At 40.3% G+C, this 13,186-nt stretch overlaps 1 protein-coding gene across 1 annotated transcript; it reads right to left on the reverse strand.

Moving 5' to 3' along the window:
• Positions 1 to 218: 218 nt before the first annotated feature.
• LOC131248018 (protein HAIKU1-like) lies at positions 219 to 2,094 on the reverse strand. Its single transcript, XM_058248050.1, has one exon. The coding sequence runs from the start codon at positions 1,727 to 1,729 to the stop codon at positions 842 to 844; it is 888 nt and encodes a 295-aa protein (XP_058104033.1). The 5' UTR covers positions 1,730 to 2,094; the 3' UTR covers positions 219 to 841.
• Positions 2,095 to 13,186: the final 11,092 nt, after the last annotated feature.

Below are 13,186 nucleotides of genomic sequence, written 5' to 3' on the forward strand. Positions count from 1 at the left end.
AAACCATGAGATAATGGAAACATAGTGTGAAGGCATCCCACTTTCTGACCTCCAAAGCATGCCCACCATAGTTTGAGCTTCCAACTCCAAATTCCAAAGAACAGTATACCACGATTAAAGTAAACGGTAAAGACTATAACTAATAAAAGATAATCAGACCAATATATACAAAATGAAAACTGCAAACATTAGAGAAAACATCACAAGGAGTAAAATCATTTGAACACAACATGAAGTGCTTCTCTTTCATTAAGTTCATATGAAATTGGCAACAAACTACGGTAATGTAAAACAGCGGTACACCAAATCATTCCGAAAACCCTGCTGTATTCAACTCTAGTGATATATTTCTGGAAAAGAAAAAAGGTTATTCTAACACATACAAGGGATAATACATCAATATGCAAAATACAAGCAGCATACAAGCTACAAGCTCGAAGAAGTCACGTGGTGATTCAAAGAACATTTGTCAATGTCTATCTATGCTGAATAATTTCAAAGACAGAATTACAAGAACATTCATCTACTAAAGCATCTAGACACCAAACTCAACTGTGTATATGCACCCACCTCCAGTATCCAATCTTCAACTCCCAATGAAAAGCAAATGTACGGAAGCAACCGTAAAAGTGTGTCACATACAAAAGAACAGATTTTGAGATGAACAATCTGATTCACGGAAGGTGAATGTTGAGAGAAAGAAAAGCTAGTAGAGGGCTAGAAATTACTTCAAATACCCTCTTATGGCGTATGTAAAATACAGGTATATCGCAGCCTCTTTGCGCGAAACAGTTGCTACAAATGATCCAGCAACGGAGTCGTGTCTGGAAAAGAAAGCAGTTTACTCCCTCCATCTAGGGCTTGAGATGGGAAGAAATCCAGAAGGTGATGGCGGGAACAACAACCCAGGAGAAGGCGGGAGCTGTGGCCCGGGGCCAAGAATCCCCGAAGCCTGCGAGAGGGGCGAAAGCGAGAAATTGGGAGTCATAGGGGGCGGGAACTGGAACCCGGGTGAGAAAGGGTACGGTGACCACGGTGAAGAGAGATTCAAGAAGCTGCTCGGGGACGGCAAGATTGCTGGAGAGAGGGGAGCGCCGCCGCGGGGTGAAGGGAAAGCGGGGGCGACGGGCGGCGTTGGCAGTATGCCCGGAGAGGGAGGCTGGCCTTGAGCCTGACCCGGCAGCATCTGCTTCATGCTCGGGTCTAGGATCGAATTCTGAAGGTAACGCATGTAGGCAGAGATCGGCGACTCAGCAGTGTTGGCCCAGGCCGGGTCCGCAGCAGGCAGCAACGGTGAAAACGGACCGGGCCGAGCCAGGAAAGGGGAATTGGGGTTGGGGTTGTGGAGGACGGGTGGAGGTGTCGGGATAGGCGGCCGAGCAACGGGCGGCGTGAGCGGCGGTGGGCGGATCTTCTGCAGACGCATGCTGGGGGGTTTGGGGGGGTTATTGTGGCGGGGTACGGGCGGTGGCGTTGAGAGCTGGTCGTGGTGGGAAGGAGAGCCAGTGAGCTGCTGCACGATGTTGCGGAAATCGTTCTTGCTGATGTTGTAGACTTGGGGCTGGGGCTGCTGCTGCTGTTGCTGATGCTGCTGGAGATTCTTAGGGTTTGTAAAATTCGGGTGGTGGAGAGGGCTTTTACGGATGTTTTTCCCGATCTTGTTCACGCCCAAATGCTCGTTGTGCTGCCTGTTCATGTTCCTTGAGAAATTCGAATTCGAGCTATCCATTCCTTCAATAGAATTCAAAGATTGGGTCTTGCCAAACGCGTAGTAGAATGGATTCTAATCCATCAGAGAATAAAATCTACGACTGAGAAGAGAATGGTAGATCTAAGGAAGAAAAAAGGAAAAAGAGAGGAGAGCTGAGGTATTTTTTCTTGTCCTCTTTTTCTTATCTTTGACTTTCGAGAGCGAGAACGAGAGCAAGACCGCGTTTTTCTCTCGTGTTGAGCGGTTTGGAAAGGATACGATCTTGTTTTGAGAGAGAGAGAGAGAGAGAAAGAGAGAGAAACCCTAGTTTTCTAGCAGTGACGGACTACTTACGTTTGCTCCTATTCCCTGTCTCCTCCGCACACGCCCTTGAGAACTACAGACCTACGGAAGGAGGGAATTCAGTCAACGAGTCAGATGAGCATAAAAAAGCACCAGTGCATAACGAACTGACGTCCGGTTTGGTAATCCTCCGGACCACCGAATTAGCTTTCCGCCGTCTCCCGGCTAACTGGGCCGACAACTTGGCAACCCAAACCTAACCCGAGTTTGTGTCGGGTTGAGTTGGGTTGAGTTGTCAAGGTCACCGGGTCAGGTTTGAGTTGAGGTCATTCAGGTCCGGTTAAGTCGAGTTGGGAATAAACACGTGTATCTAGGTCAGGTTGAGTCCAGTGTGTTTAAGCACCTCCAGTTAGAATTTGAGCCAGATTGGATTTCGGTCAGGCGAAAATGGGTCAACCTTCAACATGACCTAAGCCGCTGTAGTTGCACCCCTACATCTTAAAACCATAGAAGGAATTGTAAATTGGGGATGGCAATACAATGAAAGTCCAATGCTAAGCCCAGCCCAAGCTTGAGAAAAAAGCTTGGTTGAGCTCGGTTGGGACCCGACTAGCATGCATTCCACTTGAAATGTTACTAGTCAGGTGAGCCACACATGCATGAAGAAATAGAAAGGCAATATTTGTAAGATATTATTATATGAAGTAGGGTTGGTCTAAAATGACTTGAACCTGGTCATTTACACATTTCAATGTTGGACACATATACCTGCTAGTGTGACTTAATAAGCACCCCATGCAGCACATTTGCTTGAGAACCCTTTTTTAATGAGTACTAGCTAACATATGTCACCAAACTCCTCTAAGCCGAATATACTTTACCTGCTAAAACCTACACACGCTAATTCGTTGTGAATACATGTGATTACATAATCTACATCAATAATATGTATCATCATGTGTTAGAAGAATATTTATGGTGTACTATATGTATGTATGTATAATTACATGTAGAAAATTATTAATTGGGCAAAAAATTAATTCCAAACCCATACCCATACCTAATCTGTGTTGGGCCAAGTTTAGGTGCACATTGGGTGCACCCAACCAGTTGACACCCCCATTATAGACCAGGTTAGCTTAGTTTAAAGTTAAGTCAAATTCGTAGGCTAGTATTAAAGTTTTTAAAATGCACCATACATTGAAAAAATTTAAAAGTTCAAAATAATTGATTAAGCTTTTTAGATTGTTTTTTAAATATATCAAGTTTTTACAATTGGTAAAAACGTGTGTTTTAGCTTTAGCCGTACCTCTTGATTATTGTTGCCGAATACGGTTAGATTGTTAATGTTGTATATTCAAGTTAAAATATTCTCTCCTATATTTATCCTAGATAAGAAGAAGAGAAAAGCCAATATGCATTAGATCGAGGCTAAGGCCACACATAGAGAGATGCACAAATGTGTGGATTTGTGGAGATAGGGACTCTCTCTCTCTCTCTCTCTCTCTCTCTCTCTCTACACGTGTGGTGATGCCTTGAGGAGCTTAAGCATCTAAGTCTCTATCTTATTTATCCTCTCCCTATGGAATATGATCTCTTTTTTTTTTTCTTTTTCTTTTTTTTAAGGGTTAGCTTGTTAGTACACACCCATGTCAGTACACACACTCCATGCTAGTCACCGCCGCCAGGGATCGATACCAAGACCTCAAGTGTTGAAACAAGGTATCTTCACTCAGTTTGCCAGTTGAGCTATGGATCCAGGTGTCTGTGGAATATGATCTCATTTATAAAGAGGAATTAGAATTTTAAGAAGATACAACAGTATTATGTTCAATTACTCTACAAACTTTATATATCCGACTACATTTAAAGTATGTGAATTATGCCAAATTATGTACTCAAAAAAACTCTATCACTCCATCGAAAACAGTCATATATCCTTACTCTAATTTTCATGCAAATTAAGTAGACCATAAGATCTCAGTAGTCGAAATTATCATCAAGTGCCTTGAAAATATTGTAACAATTACAACAAAATATTAATAATTGAAGACACTCATGAATCCATTTAAAACCTTAATTAGAAGACTTGTACCAATAAAAATCACTTAATATATGATACGATTTATTAGATCTTTCCTCATATGAGTGCCAATAGGAGACAAATAGATCCCTTGTTGGATTATGTGAATATTAACCATATCCTAATCTATAAACTACAATCCTACATATATATGGGCTATTGTAATCGACTCCGTAAGGCAGCCCAGGGCACATTACACTAGGAACGTGAACTCACCAGAGCCCTTAAGTTTAAGGATTTGTAAGACTTAGTACATGCACAAATTGATCATAGTATAAGGATGATGAGTTCTCTAGTTTAGAGACTTGAATTGATCATTCCAATGCAAATATTCAATAGTTTTAATATGAAGAGCATATTCTTATAGCATGCTTACACTCTTATGTAGGATGGTGCATAGGTACAACTTGTTGTTGAACCCACGTTAGAATTTTAATGAAACATAGTGGAATAAAACTTTTCAAAACCTCATTTCAATTAATCCTAAGTATTATTGCCTTGTCGTATATTCATCTAGTGCTCAGATTTAGGCAACCCACTATTGATACATTAGAAATAACCATAGCTTAATGAAGATTTACCTAAAATTAAGATAACTAAGGAGCATATCTTGATTATCTCATATACAAAAACTAAACCGACCAAATTACCATTTGACTTAAGAATCAAAGAATTAGGATACTTAGGACCAAATTATCATTCCCGCTCATTGCGAATGACTCACGTCACAAACTTAGATAATTCAAGCTTAGTTAATTGCTCATGATAAATTTCGTTAATTGTTTTATTATAAAAATATACAAATTAACCAAATAAGCTCTATACTGCTCGTTAGTTAGTCATTAAACGTGAAATTATACAAAAACATTCGTCTTAGTCGGTTTGACATCCATCGTGAGATATTGAGCCGAGATTGCATATTGAATCGTTTAAATTGGGCTAATAAGGCAAGCGCATGCGTTACATGAATGCCCTTAAAAACTGTGAAACTTAAGTTAATTATGCATGTCTGATCTTTGTCAAAGTTGTAGTTTTTGGATTGTTAAATTGCGACCAAATTTAAGGCACTGACATAAGTTAATATCCTACACCTGCACTTATTTATATAGTCACGTCCTCGATCGGTGATCGGTGACTATCGAACTAACTTCTAATCATACATATCAATCGATGCATCCAAATGATAAGTCGATCGCATCCATACGTAGATCATCACTAGGGTCAACCATCCTATAGCGTATATCGGTCTGTACATCTCCTAGTGGGCCCCATCAGCTAGGAATGATATCTCATATGATTAATATACTAAATACCAGGCCATTAAAGCCATTTACACCACTTCTGTCACTATAAATACTCATACATGGTTAGCCCCTCCAGAGGTTGTTCTTGGTGTTTGATTCGTCAGGTTCGCTTGATCGAACCTTAGCCACTACCAAATCTTCCATTAAATCCATTTCCATTAACGATGAAAGATAAGAAATATATCATACTTCCCGATTAAGTTTTTCTATAATGAATTACATGAATATCACATATTTATTATTGTTTGTGTAAGAATCGATGTTTTCCCCAAAAACCCTAACTCTAAGTGTAATTAGGTTGCGTAAAACCCCACCAAGGTGCAGAACATTCTTCTAAGTTTCCTTTTACCAACCATTGATAGTATTAGATAATATATATATATATTTTTGTTATCATTAGGATTTCATATGTTATGTGTGCTTAAATTGTTTTATTACACCAACACCAATCTCACTTGTTATTAGTAGTTAACATGTTTGATGAAATGCTTTATCAAGATAAAATTTTTGCAATTAGAACTCTCGTATGCCAATGGATAAATGATGTTGATGTATAAGTTAACTGACACCAAGTAATGTCCTAATGGTTAAGACTGCCTATCATGACAGCAAGTAATGTCCTAATGGTTAAGACTGCCTATCATGACACCAAGTTTATCCCCTCACATAAGATAACTGGTCTAAATGTCACATATATGTCCGAGTAACTGTGTGGTTATATGTATAAAGTATCTATGTAGTTGTGGCTAAGGCACACATTTCTTCCTAGCTACAGGCCAATATGTCCGCTCTCAGGGTGCCTAAGGACATTAAACTCATAATAATAAGTATGTTTTACACAAACTAATAAGGCCAATGAATAATCAATTCATGAAACATACATCAATGAACAACTACACATTAGTTTTTTAGGACACTACCTTGACAACGCAATGGTAGAGACCTGTCATTCCATTTGTCATCAATTCCTTCATGTAGCATAGCTATATAAGAATGATATCAACCACAAGTTTTTCCCTCAACCTAATGGGTGGTCATGAAGTAACATGGTACTAAAATTCATAAAATAAAATTATTCGTTAATCAGTGGACATTGTGTCCAATCTCTACTTTTAAGGATATATGAATAGAGAAATTTCTCTTTTAACCCATATAATATATAATTTAAGATATATCCACAAGATAATTATGTCATTAATGATATGCCTATATAAGACCTATGGACATCATGATCTACTGTCAAGATGATTAATTTAATAGTTAAAATTAACACATTGGTTGCCTAGGGCACACAACACTAAAAGTTAAGAAGGTCAATTGCCACCCTTAATTTTAAGTGAACTCTAACAAGTCCAATCCCTTTTCTAGCATGCTACTCATGTGTGAAAATGGGAAAATCACATGAAAGATTCAACCAACTCATCATATGAATCCCACTAGGCTGTAACTTGGGTTTCTGGTCAAACAGAACCCAACAAACCCAACCCTAGTTCAATCAGGTAATTAGGTTGGGTTTTTAGGGTCCTTGGGTCCGGTTAGGAATGCCAAACAGGTTGGGTTGGTTTAAGATCAAGTATACAGGACCAATCAGGTTGAATTTCAAGTTGGGTGCGGTTGCGAGTTGGGTCCTCCTGAAGTTGGGTTGAGTCAGGTTAGCCTTCAACCCAACCCATCTCAGATATGCAAGAGCCAAGCTGGCATGAAACTGAAGGTGATGCTGGGAAAGGTTGCCTAATGGTCTAAATTCAGCGTTATCATCTTGGCTATTTGATGATAAAATAGAGTTGATTTTAAGAAAAAGCGTGTACGAATTTGAAACACTAGGAATAGGATTGGGTACTGAGTTACTCAGTACGCTTTTATTGTACTGAGTAAGCTCAATTGGGCCTACTATGAATGTATGTAGGTTATCCATGCCGTCCATCTGTTTTTCTAGATCATTTTAGTGGTTTAATCTAAAATAGAATTATTTTCAAATCTTAAGTGGACCACGCTAAAGGAAACAATGGGAATAATGAATTCAACCGTTGAAAACTTGCTAGGGTCCACAGTGATATTTATTTGTCATCCAACCTGTTCATAAGATTACACACACATGGATGACGGGAAAACACAAATATCAGCTTGATCCAAAACTTCTGTGGGCCCCAAGAAATTTTCAACGATAAAATTTCAATTCACACTATTTCCCATGGTGATGTCTACTTGAGATTTGGATATATCTCATTTTTGGGATCAAGCTATATAATTATCTGTTAAAATGGATGGACGGAGTAGATAAAATATGCATGTGACGGTGGACCCCACAGAGTTTACTCAGTACGCTTACGGTACTGAGTTACTCAGTACGCAATCCACTTTCGAAATTTCGCTAGTGCCCCGTGTTCCCCACATGCGCGAGGTAAATGCCAAAAATGTAGCTGCTTAGTTGCGTTTCTCAACAAACATCTGTTATTCATAACCCATCTCTTATCTGGGAGTGGATTGCTTGTGACCCCAAGGCACACAGATATATCCTTGAAAAATCCACTCCGTCCATCTGTTTTGAAATACTACAACAGGATATGATTATAAAAATCGGGCAGATCAAAAATTCAGGTGGGCCATACCAAAATAACAGTGGGAACAGCAATGCCCACTGTTGAAACCTTCATAGATCTGACCATGATTTTTATATACCATCCAAACCGCTCATAGAATTATTAACACTCAGATAAACTATAGGAACAAATATCATCCCGATATAAAACTTTTGTCGCTGCCAGGCGTTCAATCACTACTATTTCGTGTGATATGGCCTACACGAGTTTTGAATCTACTTGATTTTTAGAATCATGTACCCTTGTGGTCTTTCAAAACAGATAAACGGAGTGGATTTGTCACGGACATCTCTGTGGACCCCACACAATCCGGGTCACACCTAATCCAATCCCCTCTCATGATCTCAACGACACCGTAAATGATCACATTGATCACATACGCTCCAGCATGCGGTAACTATTATACGTTCAAGCTATGTATGGATCATTTGTGATGTATATGTGGAATCCAAACGGTTAATCTGGTGCATCTCCTACCTTTCAACCTCGACACTAAGAATCATACCAATGAATAATTTAAGCAGGACACACCACAGGGAACAATGGACAACCACCCCTAAGACTTAAATTTACATTTTAGCCCTTCTAAGCATTGAAATACCTTAAATTTCAGTATACCCCTTCACTGCAGTGGGTTGCATTTTACAACGAAGTTGGATGGCATGTAAAAAACAAGAAGTATAACACAGAATCATTCCAATATAAAATTTAGGTGGCACACACCATAGGGAGCAAAGTACAATCACGTCCGAAACCTAAAATACTTTCGCAGGCCTCTCATGTTTTTAAATACATTGAGTTTCATTATTTTCATTCATAGCAATCAGTGCATTTGATGACCAAGTTGGGTATTATTACATGAACAACACGGTGGATCCCACGTTCCATATCTAGAAGCTTATGCGGAAATCGGATTGCGTAATGAGTCACTTGTACGATCCTATCGTACTAAGTAAACTCTGTTGGGCCCACCCTGAATGCATATGATTTACCCATGCTATCTATCCACTTTTCCTGATCATTTTAAGGGTTGAGACTAAAATTAAAGCATATCCAAAGCTCAAGTGAAACATATCATATAAAATAGTGGAAGTATTGATTTCCACCATTGTAACCTTTCTAAGGCATATAGTGACGTTTGTTTGTAACATGTTCATAAGATCACATAGACATGGATAAAGCGAAAACAAAAATATCAGCTTGATCTAAAACTCATGTGGTCCCAATAACTTTTCAACGGTAGACGCTCAATTCACATTGTTTCTAATGGTGTGGTCTGCTTGAGCTTTGGATATTCTTAATTTTTGAGTTAAAACCATAAAAGTATATGATAAATTGGATTAAAGGAGTGGATAAAATACATGAATGATGGTGGGTCCCATAGACTTTACTTAGTTTGCAATCGGCTTTCATTCTGGGTACTACTCCGCCTGTCCTAAGCTCAGCATAAGTTGGGTTTCTGAGGGGTCCACCGTAATGTATATGTATGGGTGTTACCCATACTATTCATCCACTTTTCCATATTATTTTAGAGAAGAAATTAAAAAATAAAAATAAAAATGAGACAAACGTAAGATTAGAAGTGGGCACAGGACAATTCGATCCGACTAACTTGACTCATCTAACTCGTTCAGATCCGACTCGACTCGAACTGAATGGGTGAGTCGGTCCGAACTAAATAGGCTTCGTCCAATCCAAACTTAAGCTGAGTCGAGTTCGAGTTACCCTGTGTGTGTGTGTGTAACCTAATTTCTATCATCTCTAATCTTACCCACTACACCTTATCCCGACTTAATCTCTCTCTCTCTCTCTCTCTCTCTCTCTCTCTCTCTCTCCCTCCCTCCCTCCCTCCCTCATCCTCTTCATCTTCCAAGGCCGACTTCTCTCCCTCCCTCCCTCATCCTCCTCATCTTCCAAGCCTGACAACCACCCACCACCATCACCCTCCTCCTCCTTCTCCTCCTCTCTCTCGGTCTCTCCCTCCCTCATCTCTCAATTCTACTCGGTGCCAACTCAACCCGACTTGGTACTTCTGATAGGATTGGACTTGGTACGGATCAATCTAGGCCAGACTGGACTCGGACTGAGTCAAGCATGTTGGACTCGATATCGAGTCAAATCGAGTTCGGGTCAAGCCTATTTAAAAATCGGATCAAGTCGAGCCAGCCCTAACTCAGTCCGACTCAACTTGATGGCCAACTCTACATAAGACTCAAGTAGACCACGCCATAAGAAGCAACAATAATAATGATTGCGTTGAAACCTTTTTACAGCCCACCATGATGTTTATTTTTCATCCAACCTCTTAAAAGATGAAATAAACTTTGATGAAGGGAAAACATAAATCTTAGATTGAACCAAAACTTCTGTGAAATGAGGAGAAGGTTTCAGTTTCATTTTGACCACTATCTTTTTAAATAGTTAATTGTGCCCCTTGAGTAGTTTTCAATAGTAGGCATTTAATCTCTATTATGTAGTCCACTTGAACTTGGATTTGTCAAGTTTTTAGGCTTATATCTTAAAATAAAATGAAAAAAATGGATAGACGGTGTGGATAAAACCCATATATAACAGAGCCCCTCAGAGCCTCAACTTGTGCCAGGCTCAGGACAATGGGGTTGGTAACCAATCCACGTCCATTGCAGCATAAATCCCCAACCCCAACCTGCTACATAATTGAAGTGGGCCATGGCTGGGTGTTATATGATTAGTATGTGAACGTTCCCCGGGGAACAAGTATTCGGCTGGACTATCGAACACGCACACTCGTGTTATTGAGTTAGTCCACATTGAAGGTACATCGCAAGTTGCTGCCATAGGCTTTCGCAGTGGGTCTATTATGATGTTTTTGAGAAATCCACTCCGTCCATCCATTTTTGTAGTTTATTTTTTAAAATGGGCAAAAAATGAAGAAAATTTAAAACTCAAGTGGGCCACACTTCAGGAAAACGGTCCTATATTACGTTGGCAGAATAGATGGATGGCGAGGATAAAACCCATACATTACGTTGGCCCTCAAAGAGCCCCATCATAGAACTGTTCATATGTACAAAGAGACTCGACAGAGCAACGGTCTAGATTACCAAAACACTCCTCTTATCGAATAAAAACACCTGCATACATGTGAATGTAACATGTTTAAATGTTTCACATGCTTGGAGATGTTGGGGCCCAGCCCTGTCGGCATGTGTTCCATGGAAGCGGATTGGTTGGTGTACCACACACTAGCTATATAGCTGCGGTAGGTACGTGTCGTGCGAAGACGAGCACTCACGCTTCTCGAGCTTCGAGTTGTACGAACGGTTCAAAGGAGATCAAAGTTATATGGGCCCCACAATGATGTCTATATTATATCTACATTGTTCATCTATTTTTAGAGATCATTATAGAGCATTATCCAAAAAATGAATCATATCCAAAGATCATCTGGACCACACCACAAATAGCAACAGAGATAATGATTTTCACCATTAAACAATTCGTAGGGCTCACCATAACGTTTATTTTCCATCCAATTTGTTCATAAGGTCACAAAGACCTGAATTAAGAGGAAAAACAAATTTTATATTGATCTAAAACTTATGTGACCCCAAAAAGGGTTTCAATGATAGACGTTGAATCCCCCACTGCTTTTTTTCAGTGTGGTCCACTTGATAGTTAGATCTATCTTATTTTTTGTCTCAAGCCTCAAGGCGAGCTCGCCAAATGGATGGACGGTTTGGATATAACACATACCCCATGATCAGACCCACAAAACTTGCTGGCATCAATAAAGCAGCTATATAACTGGTGTGAGGTACACCAACGCTTCCGTGTTCCTCGTGGTGTACATCAAATCAAACCAAGTTGAGATGGCCTCCGCTCGACTCGGCTGGGCTACTAGCTGACCTCAGCTTGAATTCGGCTCAGCTCGGTCCTTGAGCCTAATTGGCCAACTTGGCTTGGTTCGGTGCAGCTCGGGCCAGTTCGAGCCGAATTCGAGCCAAGATCGAGCCAATTTCACCATATAGCATTTTCACAAACACCTAGACTACACCTTCAAAATCTCACTGCATTTGAGACCGTAGCAATGGTCTTACAAGTATTTTATCAAACACTTTCTAAGCAACATAAAAATCTAGATAAAAAGGGTATTGGTTTCTTATACATACCTTCCTTGCCACCGGCCATACTTCTTTGAGTTATTTAATCAAACACTTAGTGAGCAACATCAATATCAAAGTAACCAAGTCAACATCAACATCAGTTCGATTTGAGTTTGATTCAAGCTGGCTTCAATCCGAGTCAAGTCGAGCTGGGCCAGCCCGATCTCGGCTCAAACTCATTTTGGAGCTAAAAAAATCAGCTCAACTTAGTTTAAACTCAAATTCGAACAGAGTGGAATTGAGCTTTTTCGAGTCGAGTCGAGTGAGCTAACAGAGCTAGCCCGATTAGGGCATGTTTGGTCAGGCAGATTCAATGGGATTGGATGGTATTGGTGTGGATTGCACGGATTTTGAAGTAATGATAGCTGCGTCATTGGATTGGTGCTGGATTTATGGGATTGCTATATTCGGTCTGTTTGGCACCCCCAGCCAATCCGATATTAAACCTTCCAATCCTTTTCAATCCCCCGAACCAAGCACGTCCCATGCAACTTTTAGGTCGTGTTTGGACAGGCCCATCCCACGGGATTAGATTGCAATAGGGTGGATTGCATTCAATGATGGCTGTGTCAGTGGATTGCAGGCAATCCCACGGGATTGCTAAATCTAGGGAATCTACCACCAAGTATGTTTGGCCTGCCTGGTCAATCCCGGGATTACGCCCAGCCAATCCCTTTCAATTTGTTCATCCAAACATGTCCCAGGCAAAAATCATGGGATTAGGTGGGATTAGGTGGATTTCAAGGTAATGATGGTGATGTCAATCGATTGTTGGCAATCCCATGAGATTGCTCCAATCCAGGCAGAATTTCATTGTGCTTGTTTGGCACGCGCGGCCAATCCCGGGATTACTCCTTCCAATCCCTTCTAATACAATCTAATCCAATCCAGCCTGCCCGGCCAAACAGGCCCTTAAGGGATTAGGGTGGATTGGATGTGATTTAAAGGTAATGATGGTGATGTCAGTGGATTGTCTTAAGATCCATGGGATTGCTATATCCTTGGATCAGGACCCGGTGTCTGTTTGGCACGCTTGGCCAATCCCGATCTATCTTCCAATC

This window comes from Magnolia sinica, chromosome 6, assembly GCF_029962835.1.
Source record: "Magnolia sinica isolate HGM2019 chromosome 6, MsV1, whole genome shotgun sequence".
In the NCBI taxonomy this organism is placed as follows: domain Eukaryota; kingdom Viridiplantae; phylum Streptophyta; class Magnoliopsida; order Magnoliales; family Magnoliaceae; genus Magnolia; species Magnolia sinica.

Coding starts and splice junctions, on each gene's coding strand:
- LOC131248018 (XM_058248050.1), bottom strand. CDS start 1,729: ATGGATAGCTCGAATTCGAATTTCTCAAGGAACATGAACAGGCAGCAC.